Source organism: Narcine bancroftii, chromosome 1 (assembly GCF_036971445.1).
Source record: "Narcine bancroftii isolate sNarBan1 chromosome 1, sNarBan1.hap1, whole genome shotgun sequence".
NCBI lineage: Eukaryota > Metazoa > Chordata > Chondrichthyes > Torpediniformes > Narcinidae > Narcine > Narcine bancroftii.
The window spans coordinates 486,281,430-486,294,737 of record NC_091469.1 but is presented as its reverse complement, the minus strand read 5'-3'; the positions used below and the strand labels follow the sequence as shown (position 1 = coordinate 486,294,737).

Genomic DNA, 13,308 nt, shown 5'->3' with positions numbered 1-13,308 from the left:
GAATTTGTTATCACAGCCAGGTCATTGGGTGTATTTGATGGGTATCAAAGGTTACGGGGAGAAGTCAGGAGAGGGGCTGAGGGAGAGGATGGATCAGCTCACGATGGAATGTCGGAGCAAACTCGACAGGCCGAAGTGCCTTCTTCTGCACCTACTGGTGCAGAAACCCCTCCATCCATGAACCTGTCCAAATTTTTCTTCAGTGATAAAATTGAGGCTGCACTTTACCTAACAGCTCGATCCACACTCTCATTACTCTTTGCGTGAAGAGGTTTCCTTTAAGTATCTCACCCTTAACCAATGTCCCCTAGTTCTCATCTCGCTCAACCTTGGTGGAGAAAGTCTGCTTGCATTTTGCTCTATTTATACCACTCGTAATTTAGTATACCTCTATCAAATCTCCCTCATTCTATGCTCGAGGGCTGTAAAGAGTTTGGACCTTCTCCCTCTGTCTGCTTGGGTTTCCTCTGTGGGCTCCGGTTTCCTCCCGCCCTTCGTAATGTCCGGGGGTGGAGGTCAATTGGGTTCATTTGGGCGGCACGGGCTCGAGGGCTGAAAGGGCCTAAAACCTTGCTGTATGTCTACATTTTTTAAAAATTGAAAATTTAAATTTAATGAAGTCCTAGCCTGTTTAACCTATTCCTGTTTAACAGTTCAAGTCCCTGACAACATCCTTGTAAACAGGGTCTCTCTGGACCACAGTGAACGCACATGTACACACAATACACAGGATGTAGTAATTACATAAAAATATAATTTAAAATAAATATTGTGGGGTGATTACTCAGTTACAGGGCATTGGTCATCAATCTCACAGCCTGCAAGAAGGAGCTATTTCCCGCCTGAAATCTTGTCGATGATCTTTCCTGTTGGTAGGTAGTCAGAACTACACACAGTACAGGTGCCCCTCAACTTATGATGGGGTTATGTTCCAGCAAACCCATCGTAAGTCGGAAAAAAATACAGCAGCTACCATTTTACACACTGGGCTTAAAGAATGTTTGAAGCTTTGAGACTGAGAGTGTGGTTGAGTCAGCGTCGTGAGAGAGAATGCTGTACGATAATCTCGTGCAATGCTGCCGCCACCCAGCGTCGCGAGAGAGTAGCACACCACGTATCGCAAGCATGGGGACAGATCAGAATTCAAAACTGAGTGTAAGGATTTGAACCTTCGTAACTTTAAAAAATCGTAAGTCGGACCGTCGTAAGTAGGGGAGCACCTGTACTCTAAAGATGCCTTTACCAGAGTGCAAACTTTCCTGTTAATATTGCAACTCTCATGCTGAATACTTGGATTTCTGAAAGCTATTCACGGCTTTCTTTGGTGTGGGAGCAATCCCTGCTCTGCAAGGACCTGTGGCCGTAAATACATAGGATTGGTAATAAATATTCAGTCATCCTCGTGCAATAAAGGAGATTAGTAGTGCAGACAGTCCTTTTGTGTTGTTGGAGCAGTCTGTTAGTATATATAACAAGGAGAGGTAGAAGAAACCTTGCCATTTTTGTTCCTGCACTGGTCCTCTGTTCCCCCGGACTCTGAAACCCCTTGTGGCCGCTGCCAAGCACAGGCACCGCCATCTGGGCACATTTCTCCACAGTTGCAGGATTTTAGTTTAAAGGTACTGTCAGCTCCTCTAACAGGCCACTTAACACTTGTATGGAACCTTAGGAGCGGGCGAAGCAGCACTGTGTCTCCGCTCTCCCTGGTCCACACCAGGGGCTCTGGCATCACCATCATTATTGTTTCTGCCCAGGGCAGTGTGAATGTCAGAGATAGTCTGCTCGCAGAAGAACCCTTCTCACTCCACCATGTCTGTTGTGACAAATAAACGTTAAAAACTCTTCTCCTTTTGTTTCACAGGGCCCTTGGGAGTGATTCCACAAAACCATGGCGCTCATTTCGACCAAGAGGGAACCGATGCTGTACTACATCTTGATGATGGACATCCCCTTTAATGACCGCGTATTCCCTGCTGGAACGCTGGCAGTCATTCCCGAGCCGGACTACTTGAAGGAGATAGAGGGTGATCCGCAGCCGGAGTGCAAGATGAGGTTCCACCTGGTGGACGCGGACGTGTGGCTGGACCTGGAGCTCAGCGCCCTGACTCTGCTGAGCGAGCGCCAGGCCGGCTTCCTGCAGGCCGTCAGCCCCTCCGCCAAGAGGCTGTACCTCTTCCTGGATCATGAGGCTCTGGAGAAGGCTCAGAATCTCCGCACAAATGAGCGTGTGACCGTGGAGTGCAACTCCTGGACCCTGCCCGGTGTCATCAAGTACATCGGAAGCATCGTCGACAGCAGCATGCTCTCCGGAACGTACTTTGGCGTTGAGTTGCAGGTAGGTTCAGTTTGAGTCCTGTCAATGTTTGAGAGGAGTTTGAGGAGATTCAGTATGACACTGAAGTATCTTGGAAACTTCTGCAGGTGTCCTGTGGAGAGCATTTTGGCTGGTTGCATCACTGTCTGGTATGCTCAGGGCCAGAAAAACTCCAGAGGGTTATTAACTTGGCCATCATGGGCACCAGTCTTCACTCCATCAAGGACATCTTCAACAGGCACATGCACAGACATTTACAGATGGTTACAGGCCATTACGAACCCGTGCCACCCAATTTCACCCAACAACCTCCGGTACATTTTGAACTGGAGCCTCCGGGGAAATCCACGCAGACACAGGGAGAATGTACAAACTCCTTAAAGACAGCGCGGGATTTGAACCCTGGTCACGATCACTGGTGCTGTAACAGCATTGTGCTAACTGCCACACCAATCATGCCCCCCCCTTAAGAAAGCAGCCTCTATCCTCAAAGACCCCCACCAGCCAGCCCATGCCCTCTTCACTCTGGTACCATCGGGAAAAAGGTACAGTAGCCTGAAGACGAGCACTCAGCGGCACAAGGACAACTTCTTGAGGAGTCACATGATGGAGTAGTGGCTGGTCGGGAAAACCATCCCTCTCCAGGAAAATAGAAAAAAAAGTCAGGATAAAGCAAAGCATAACGAAAATAAAGTACAAGAAATAGAAGATAAAGATACAGAGAAGAGAAAGAAGATGGCTCCCAAGAAGGAGAAAGTAAGAACAGCTGGAAAAAAAAGTTAAAAAAGTCACTGGAGAAGAAGGAAGAAGGCCTTGCCTGCAGGATGGAACAGGACGCTGTGGTGACGAGGAGCGCCCGACCCTTGTGGTCAGTACCTGTCCTGCAGAGTTGCGACCCATCAGCCGGTACACTACAAAAATGGCTCTCGGAGCCAAACAAAAGTGCGCTACGGCGCATGCGTGAGGAGTCGCACGTGCGCAGTGTGCAATCAGAAGAGAAAGAGGACACCAGTGGGAGGGGGGCTCAGCAGAGGAGTGGGCTGTCACAGACCGAGCAGCTGAGAGAAGCCCGACACCAGGGCTTTCAGCTGGAAGATAAGGAAGACAGCAGAAGAGGGTGCGACGAAACAGACGTGGAAGACAGACAGAGGGAAGATCGACAAGAAGACCAACGTCAAGAAGCACAACAGACGAGCAGCCCAAGAGGGGAGGAACAGCAAGAAGAGGCCCAACAAAGAGATACAAGCAGCTCATCAGGAAAAACAGAAGAGAAGAAGAAGACACAAACACAGATACAGACATAGAAGAAGAAGACCAAGATCTTCACAGAGAAATAGAAGGTAAAACTGATGGACAAAGAGAAATAAAAGGTAAAACTGATGGACAGAATATAGATAAAGTCTTTTTTGAAGAACAAATGAGATCATTAAATGATTGGTCATCGTTGGAGTTAATGCAATTAAAAGGAAAATGAAAAGAACAGAAGATAAAATGCAAAGGTTAGAACTGGTCATGACAGAAATAGGGAAAAGAGTAGAGAATGTGGAAGAGCGGGAAACGGCTGTAGAAATGGAAGTGAATGACAAGAGAAAAATTGGAAGAAAGTGACAAAAAAATTAAAGAGACACAAGAGTTGTTATCTCAGAAAATTGATGCGTTGAAAAATTATAGTAGGTGAAATAACATAAAAATAGTGGGTCTGAAGGAGGGTGAAGAAGGCACAAACATGATAGAATTTATAAAAGGATGGACCCCCAAAGGTCCTGGGAACGACAGAAATGCAGGAAGGAATGGAAATAGAAAGGGCGCACAGAACACAAGCTCCGAAACCACAGGCACATCAAAAACCAAGATCCATCTTAGTAAAATTTTTGAGATATACAACAAGAGAAAATATACTGGAACGGGCAAGGAATAAAATTAGAGAAGATAATGAACCATTGGAATACAAGGGTCAAAAAATATTTTTTTACCCAGACATAAGTTTTGAACTCTTAAAGAGGAGGAAGGAATTTAATACAGCGAAATTAACTTGATGGAAAAAAGGTTACAAATTCATATTAAGACATCCAGCCGTGCTTAAAATATTTATATTTTAAACACATATAACAAAGCTCTTTTTGGTATTACAGTATTACAGTATTAAAAAAAAAAAAATACCAAAGACTGGGAAGGATCCACTAACACCAACATCATATAAACCAATATCTTTACTTAACTCAGATTATAAGATAATAGCGAAATTAGCAAACAGATCGGCTGATTGTGTACCTAAAATAGTAAAACAAGATCAGACTGGATTTATTAAGAAAAGACGAACAGCGGACAATGTCTGCAAACTTATTAATCTAATCCACGCAGTTCAAGGAAATAAGAAACCAACAGTGGCTGTTGCTCTAGACGCAGAAAAAGCCTTTGACAGAGTAGAGTGGAATTACTTATTTAAAGTATTACAGAAATTTAATCTACCAGAAAAATATATAAATTGGATTATATAGGGAGCAAAACAAACTGTTCTCGAATGTTTGCAGGACAGGAGAAGAGATGAAGAGATGTAACAAGAATGAAGAACGGTAATAAAGTATATATAAAGATGTAAAAACAATGTATAGGTAAAGAACTAAAGAGGGAAAAGAGAAGGGAAGGAAGGGAGTAAGGGGGGAAAAAAAGAGAGAGCTTTGTTATATGTGTTTAAAAAAAAAGTGTTTTCTGGAGAAGGCTGGGTTGAGGGGGAATAACTGTCACTGCAAAATCAGTTGACGCTGCGAACAAAATTACAACCCAAATGAAAAGGGGAGTTGTGGTTGCCCAGCAAGGGGTATGGGACAACTCAGAGAGGGGGGGAACTTTTGGGGTTAAGTTATTATTGGATGTGGGAACTGCGGGGATACTTTATGTCTTAAATGTGTTGTTGTATATTAAGTGCAATAAGAGAAAACTAAGAGATGAAAATGGGGAAAAGAGGGATGGAGGTGGCAAAGAAGTGGAAAAGAGATGTATGCAAGATATAAGATGGCCATGTTGAACTATATGAATATAAACATTAATGGAATACATAACCACATTAAAAGAGACTACTAAATTTATTGAAGAAGGAAAAAATAGATATCGCCTTTGTGCAGGAAACGCATTTAACTGAAGGAAAACATAACAGACTAAAGAGAGACTGGGTAGGACACGTAATGGCAGCATCCTATAATTCAAAAGCTAGAGGTGTAGCCATACTAGTTAACAAAAATGTACCAATCAAAATAGTGGAGGAAATAATAGATTTGGCAGGGAGGTATGCAATGATAAAATGTCAGATATACTCAGAATTTTGGAATTTGCTCAATATATACGCACCTAACGAGGAGGATCAAAAGCTTAGGCAGGATATTTTTTTGAAGATTGCGGACACACAAGGAAATATATTGATAGGAGGGGATTTTAACCTTAATTTGACAGGATTTCAAGGTTTGAGTTACAGGGAAAGGTTGTGCAGACTAGGGCTTTTTTTCTCTGGAGCGTAGAAGATTGAGGGGGGACTTGATAGAGATGTTTAAGATTTTAAAAGGGACAGACAGAGTAAATGTGGATAAGAGTGGGGGAGATTCAAACTAGAGGGCATGGTTTAAGATTGAAGGGGGAAAATTATAAGGGGAACATGAGGGGAAATTTCTTTATGCAGAGGGTGGTGGGGATGTGGAATGAGCTTCCGACAGACGTGGTCGAGGCGGGATCATTGGTTACATTTAAGGAAAGACTGGATAGTTACATGGATAGGAGAGGACTGGAGGGGTATGGACCGGGTGCTGGTCAGTGGGACTAGGAGGGTGGGGATTTGTTACAGCATGGACTAGTAGGGCCGAACTGGCCTGTTCTGTGCTGTAAGTGGTTATATGGTTAATTTGGATCCAATGTTGGATAAAACTGGACAAAAGACAAGTAAAAAGAATAAAGTAGCCAAATTTCTGGTTAAATCAATGCAGGAAATGAAACTTATGGATATATGGAGGAGGCAACACCCAAGAGAGAAGGAATTTTCATATTATTCAAGTAAGCACAAAACTTACTCAAGGATTGATATGTTTTTGTTTTCAGCCCATATTCAAGGGAGAGTTAGGAAAACTGAATATAAAGCTAGATTGGTATCTGATCATTCACCCTGTTATTAGCAATAGAACTGGAGATCATCCCACCAAGAACATATAGATGGAGGTTAAACTCCATGCTACTTAAAAGGCAGGAATTTAGAGAGTTCATTAAACACCAAATTAAAATGTACTTTGAAATAAACACAGGATCAGTGAAAGACAAATTTATATTATGGGATGCAATGAAAGCCTTCATTAGAGGGCAGATAATAAGTTATGTGACTAAGATGAAAAATCGGGAAATAGAGCAGTTGGAAAGGGAGATAGTAAGCACAGAAAAGGAATTAGTAAAAAGGGATGATATAATGAAAAGGAGAGAACTGGCGGGAAAAAAAATTAAATACGAAAAATTACAAACGTACAAGCTGGTGAAGAACATAATGAAAACAAAGCAAAAGTATTATGAACTGGGAGAAAAAACACATAAAATATTAGCCTGGCAACTTAAAACAGAACAAGCTAAAACAATAATACTGGCATCAAGGAAAAAGGACAAACAAATTACATATAATCCAACAGAAATTAATGAAAATTTTAAGGAATTTTATGAACAATTACACCAAACTGAGAAAGAGGAGAAAATAGATAAAATAGATGAATTTTTAGCTAAAATTGAACTGCCGAAATTGCAAGAAGAGGAACAAAACAAACTAATAAAACCATTTGAGTACAGGATATTATAAAAAAGCTACTGAACAATAAAACACCAGGAGAGGATAGATTTCCAATAGAATTTTATAAAACATTTAAAGAGTTATTAATTCCTCCTCTCCTGGAAGTAATGAACCAGATAGAAGAAACACAAAACTTGCCAGATTCATGTAAGACAGCAATAATTACAGTAATACCAAAGACTGGGAAGGATCCACTAACACCAACATCATATAAACCAATATCTTTACTTAACTCAGATTATAAGATAATAGCGAAATTAGCAAACAGATCGGCTGATTGTGTACCTAAAATAGTAAAACAAGATCAGACTGGATTTATTAAGAAAAGACGAACAGCGGACAATGTCTGCAAACTTATTAATCTAATCCACGCAGTTCAAGGAAATAAGAAACCAACAGTGGCTGTTGCTCTAGACGCAGAAAAAGCCTTTGACAGAGTAGAGTGGAATTACTTATTTAAAGTATTACAGAAATTTAATCTACCAGAAAAATATATAAATTGGATTAAACATTGTATAATGGACCGTTGGCGAAGGTAACAGAAAATGGATATGTATCGAGTCACTTTAAATTAAGTAGGTCAACTAGACAGGGATGTCCACTATCTCGCTCATTGTTCGTCTTAGCGATAGAACCTTTGGCAGAACTGATAAGAACAGAAAATAAAATAAAAAGGATAAAAATAAGGGAGAAGGAGTATAAATTCAGCTTATTTGCAGATGACATGATAGTATACTTAACAGAACCAGAATATCAATAAAAGAACTACATAAGAAATTGAAGGAATATGGAGAAATATCAGGGTACAAGATCAATGCAATTAAAAGTGAAGTGATGCCAATGAGTAACGCAGACTATACAGAATTTAAAAAAGAATCACCATTTAAATGGCAAACACAAGGAATCCGATACCTAGGGATCAGGTTAGATAATAACTTAAGCCACTTATACAAACTAAATTATCAGCCACTAATAAAGAAATTGTAGGAAGACTTAAAACAATGGAAAGAATTACCGCTAATGTTGATAGGGAGGGTAAACTGCATTAAAATGAACGTGTTCCCAAGGATGCTTATTTCAAACATTATCAATTCCCTTAACAGAAAAATTCTTTAAGGAACTAAAGAGAATAATAAGGAAATTCTTGTGGAAAGGGAGGAATTCAAGGGTAGCGTTAGATAAATTAGCAGAGAGGTATAATCAAGGTGGTTTGCAGTTACCAAATTTTAGAAATTATTATAGAGCCGCACAATTGAGGTATTTATCAGATTTTTACCAGACAAGGGAAAAACCAGACTGGACTAAGATGGAACGAGATAAAATAGGGGAAAAGGTACCGGAACATATACTTTATAAGTGGGATGAAAAGCTGGTGTAATATAAAAACTCACCAGTACTGCATCATTTACTTAATAAATGGAAGAAGATCCACTTAGGAAGGAAAAAAACGAATGATCAAATACCAAAATTACTATTGATGCAAAATCCGCTAATCCCTTTTACAATAGACAACCTTTCCTTTGGAGAATGGGAGAGAAAAGGAATCAAAAGAATAGAAAACTGTTTTTTGAGAAATAATTTATTAACAATTGAAGTACAAATATGGAATAACTCACGGTACAATGTTTTCATATCATTAATTGAAAGCTTATTTAAAGGATATATTGGGAAACAGACTGATATTACTAGATGGAAGCAGCTTTAAATACGTGATTACAGACACAATAATAATTAAAAGATTTATAACCAATATGAACATTAAGCTGCAAGAGAAGGAAAATGAAATAAACCATAAACCTAAGCAGAAGTGGGAAAAGGATCTAAACAAAGATAAAAAATGAAGTATGGGAAAAGTTATGTTCTGGAACTATGAAGAATATAATAACACAAGTTACGCATGATACAGTATAATTGGTTACAGAATGTATATATCACTCCTCTAAAATTTAAAAAATGGGATTCAACATTATCAGGTAGATGTTTTCGCTGTAAGGAGGAAATGGGAACAACGTTACATGCAACTTGGACATGTACGAAAGTAAATACATTTTGGGAAGAATCAGATACTAAATAAAATTACCAAAAAATAACATACTAAAAAACCAGAGATATTTCTTTTAAGTTACATAAGAAGTAGAGAATTAGGCCTCTAATTAGATAAAGTGCAAAAAAAATTCATTATAATAGCCTTAGTGATAACAAAAAAATGTATAATGTCAACTTGGAAAATGGAAGAGAGCATGAGAATACAGCAATGGTACATGGAAATGAATAAATGTATTCCATTGGGAAAAATAACATATAATTTAAAAAATAAAGTCACAATGTTTGAACAAATTTGGGAACCATACATGGAACATATCAGAGAGAGCTTGCCTACGACCTCCATCCCCTAAAATGAGAATGAAAATGATAAGAAGACAAAATGACTAGATTCAGTGTGTAATAAATAGATGACGCGTTTTTCTTGTTTATTTTCCTTTGTGTGAAAATATTGTTTAATGGTTTTATTGTATTGTATATGTTGAATATTTATGGGTATTGGAGGGGGTGGGTAGAGGGGAGGGAGGGAAGGGGGGGGAAAAAGGGGAGAAAATACCACTGCGTAAATTTTATGAGATTTGTTTGTACAAACTTTGGTTGATATGGTTCACAGTGTGAAAAATAAAAAAATATATATAAAAAAAAGGACAGCTTCTTTCCCTCTGCTATCAGATTCCCAAATAATCAATGAATCAAAGACACTGCCTTATTATTTTTATTTATTTATGTTGGATTTATAGTAATATTGTAAGATGGTTATAATATGAATGTTTGCTGCAATACACTGAATTTCATGACTTGTTCATGACATTAAATTCTGATTCTGAACTTGCCTACATTTTGCTTGTATCTTGATGGAGGGATTAAGCCTGAAATATTGGTTATGTATATTTATCTTTGGTGTATAAAGGTCATTGTTTGACCTGCTGTGTTTCTCCAGCGTTGTGTTTTTACTTTAACCATGATGTCTGCAGACTATTGTGTGTTACTCCTTTTTCAAACGTGTTGAGTGAGGTGCAGGGGGAGTTGAATCGTCTGCTCCCTCCACCCATTCTTTAACCATTTCTTTAATTTGTCTGTGTTAAAACATTTCAAGGAATTAAGGAATTTTTAAAAAATGAAACTATAGATACTCAAAGTAAAATTTCGGCTAAAACTCCTTTGTTTCAAAATAAGCTTTTTCCTTTTACGCTTAATAATCAACTTTTGAAGTTGTGGGAATTAAACTGGTAGATAATTGTTATGAAGCAGGATATTTTATTTCTTTCCAAAGAATGAAAGAGAAATATGAAATATCTTCGAATACTCTTTTTTTTCTTATTATCAAGTCAAAGCATTATTGTTGGATAATTTTGGGTGTACGTTACGGTTACCCAGGCAGTCTAAATTTGAGATTTTACTCACTGATGGTGGCAAGAAAGTTACACTTTATTACAGAATAAAATGCTTTAACTGGATGTTTATAAATCTAGATTAAAAAGGGAAAAAGATTTGTCCATATCTATCTTCCAGGATGATTGGATGAATCTATGCGAGGATAGTATGACTAAAATTGTAAATATAAGGTACTGATTGGTTCATTATAATTTTCTTCATCAATTATATTTAACCTGGAGAAATTATGGAAATATAAATTTATTTCTTCCAATTTATGTTTTAGATGTCATAAGGAAGTTGGCTCTTTTTTACATTCTACTTGGTTATGTGAGACCATATAACCATATAACCGTTTACAGCACAGAAACTGGCCATGTCGACCCTTCAAGTCCGTACCGGTTCACTTGAACAACTCCACTTGCTCCTCCGCAAACTCCCAAGACGGTGAAACCTTTTTGGAATAAAATTAAGGAACTTTAGAAGTTATTTTCAAATTTAAAATTTCACTTGATCCTTTAGTATTTTTATTGGGGTTATATTAAGAAATTGAGTTTGGAGTTAAAATTAGATAAATTTCAAATCGCTTTTCTGAGACTGGCCTTAGCCGTGGCTAGAAAATGTCTGGCAATTACCTGGAAAAATGAGACTAATTTGAGTATTCAGTTATGGCATTTGGAAATGAAATCTTGTATTCCATTGGAAAAGATAACATATAATTTACATAAGAATTATTCTTTTTTTGTTAAAACCTGGAACCCTTGTATGGAGTATATGTGGTCGAATCATTAACTTTTTTTTCCCCCACACGCTGATGTTGTTGTCCCAAACCATGGCAAATAATTGAAGGGTGTTATGTTATTTGATCTCCTCTTTCTTTCTTTCTTTTCTTGGGGTAGTTTCGAGGGGGGTTGGAAGGGGTGGGTGGGTTAGGGTTGAGGATGGTGGGGGGTTGTACAGGATAAAAATATCATGTATTTGTTTGCATTTTTATTGTATGGTTTTATTATGATTAATAACTCAAATTTTCAACAAAAAAATTTCTTGTTCCCTATTCCAGGTAGACGCAGATGTTGACGGGTTGAACAATGGGATGTTTGACGGCAAGCAGTACTTCCACTGCATGGAAAACCGTGGCATCTTTGTGCCTTTCTACAAGGTGAGATCATGCTCTAGTACTGCGGACACAGGGCAGTTCGCCTTCACGGATGGCGCGAGTCCCACGGACACCCAGAGTGATTGCCCCGTGAACATTGGAGACTTTGTGACTGTCTACATAGAAGAGGAGTCAAAGAACGGCACAGTGGTGGGCATTTTCAACGGGGGCTCATCCGTCATGATCAACTTTAAGTTGGTGAGTGATCACATTTCCAAACGTTTAACGTGGTGCAGAGAGTGTCTCTAGACCCAGAGCGAGTAGTGATGAGAGTTTACTGTCTTATTCGAGTGCAATATACAGATGGATAGAAATTCCTCCTTGCTGCAGTTACGCAGGTGCGTAAGGCACACCGACTACTTTGGGATAAATTACAATAATGCAACGTGCCATGAGACTGGTAAAGAGATGATAAACATAAATAGATGGGTACATTTAATTTAGAATTTAGAGGCCCTTCTGGCCCACAAGCCCGTGCTGCCAAAACTTACCAATTAACCTATAAACCCCATGTGTTTTTGAAGGGTGGGGGGGGTGAATCCAGGACCTGGGGAGAACATACAACCCCTTACAGACAGCATCAGTTCGAGCTCGGGTTGCTGGCCTTGTAACAGCACAGCGCTAAACCGTGCCACCAAAAATATTTGCAGTTGTCTAATGGAGAGAGTGGACAGGGTAGGCTTGAGCCAACTGGAGTTTAGAAAAGCGAGAAGGTGTTTGGTTCGAATGTACAAGAAACTTGACAGGGTGGGTGTTTGCTCTACTCCCTCTCAGAATCTTGTCAACCTCTATCAAGTCTCCTCTCATCATTCGTCGCTCCAAAGAGAAAAGTCCCAGCTCTGCTAACCTTGCCTCATGAGACTTATTTTCCAATCCATGCCACATCCTGGTCAATCTCCTCTGCACCCTCTCCATAGCTTCCACATCCTTCCTCTCTGTATAGCACGGTAACAAGCCCTTCTGGCCCTCAAGGCCATACCCCAAAAATACAGCAATTAACCGTCAATTCCCATATGTTTTTGAAGGGTTGGAGAAAACTGAAGCACCCAGAGAAAATCCACGCAGACATGGGGAGAACGTATAAACTCTTTCCAAGCCCTGCTGGATTTGTGAACAATTCACTTATCCAAGTTGCACATAATTTTACAAACCTCCACAAGGTCCCACCCTCAGCCTCATACACTCTAGGGAGGAAGGTCCCAACCTATCCGGCCTCTCCTTGTTATTCAAGCCTCCCCCCAGTCCCAGCAAGACTCGTGAATCTTTTTTCTGAACCCTCTCCTGTAGCTGGGCTGCCAAAACTGTGCAGATGCTTTCTCACTAACATAGGAACATAGGAAGTAGGAACAGGAGGAGGCCAAAAATGGCCCATCGAGCCTGCTCCGCCATTCAATACGATCATGGCTGATCTAATTTATGAACGTCTTGTACTGCTGTAACCTGGTGGTCCCTGCTCCCGCACTCAGTGCTCTGACCGATGAAGCCAAACGCCTTTTTCACCATCCTGTCAGCACTTTCATGGAACTGTACCCACAGGTCTGTCTTTCCCATGAACACTCCCCAGAGCCCTATACCCTTCACTGTGCAAGTCCTGCCCTGGTTTAACCTCCC

General features: G+C 39.7%; 1 protein-coding gene across 2 annotated transcripts in view; it reads left to right on the top strand.

The window, feature by feature from the left end:
* Nucleotides 1-850: 850 nt before the first annotated feature.
* cyldl (cylindromatosis (turban tumor syndrome), like) overlaps nt 851-13,308 on the top strand; it is a 63,649-nt gene continuing 51,191 nt past the window's right edge. The window contains exons 1-3 of one of the 2 annotated variants that reach the window (XM_069914956.1): nt 851-872; nt 1,862-2,339; nt 11,606-11,895. In XM_069914956.1, coding sequence (XP_069771057.1) covers nt 1,889-2,339; nt 11,606-11,895 — 741 coding nt within the window. In that variant the 5' untranslated portion in view covers nt 851-872; nt 1,862-1,888. The remainder of the gene's footprint in view (nt 873-1,861; nt 2,340-11,605; nt 11,896-13,308) is intronic. The other variant, XM_069914955.1, reaches the window with a different exon arrangement.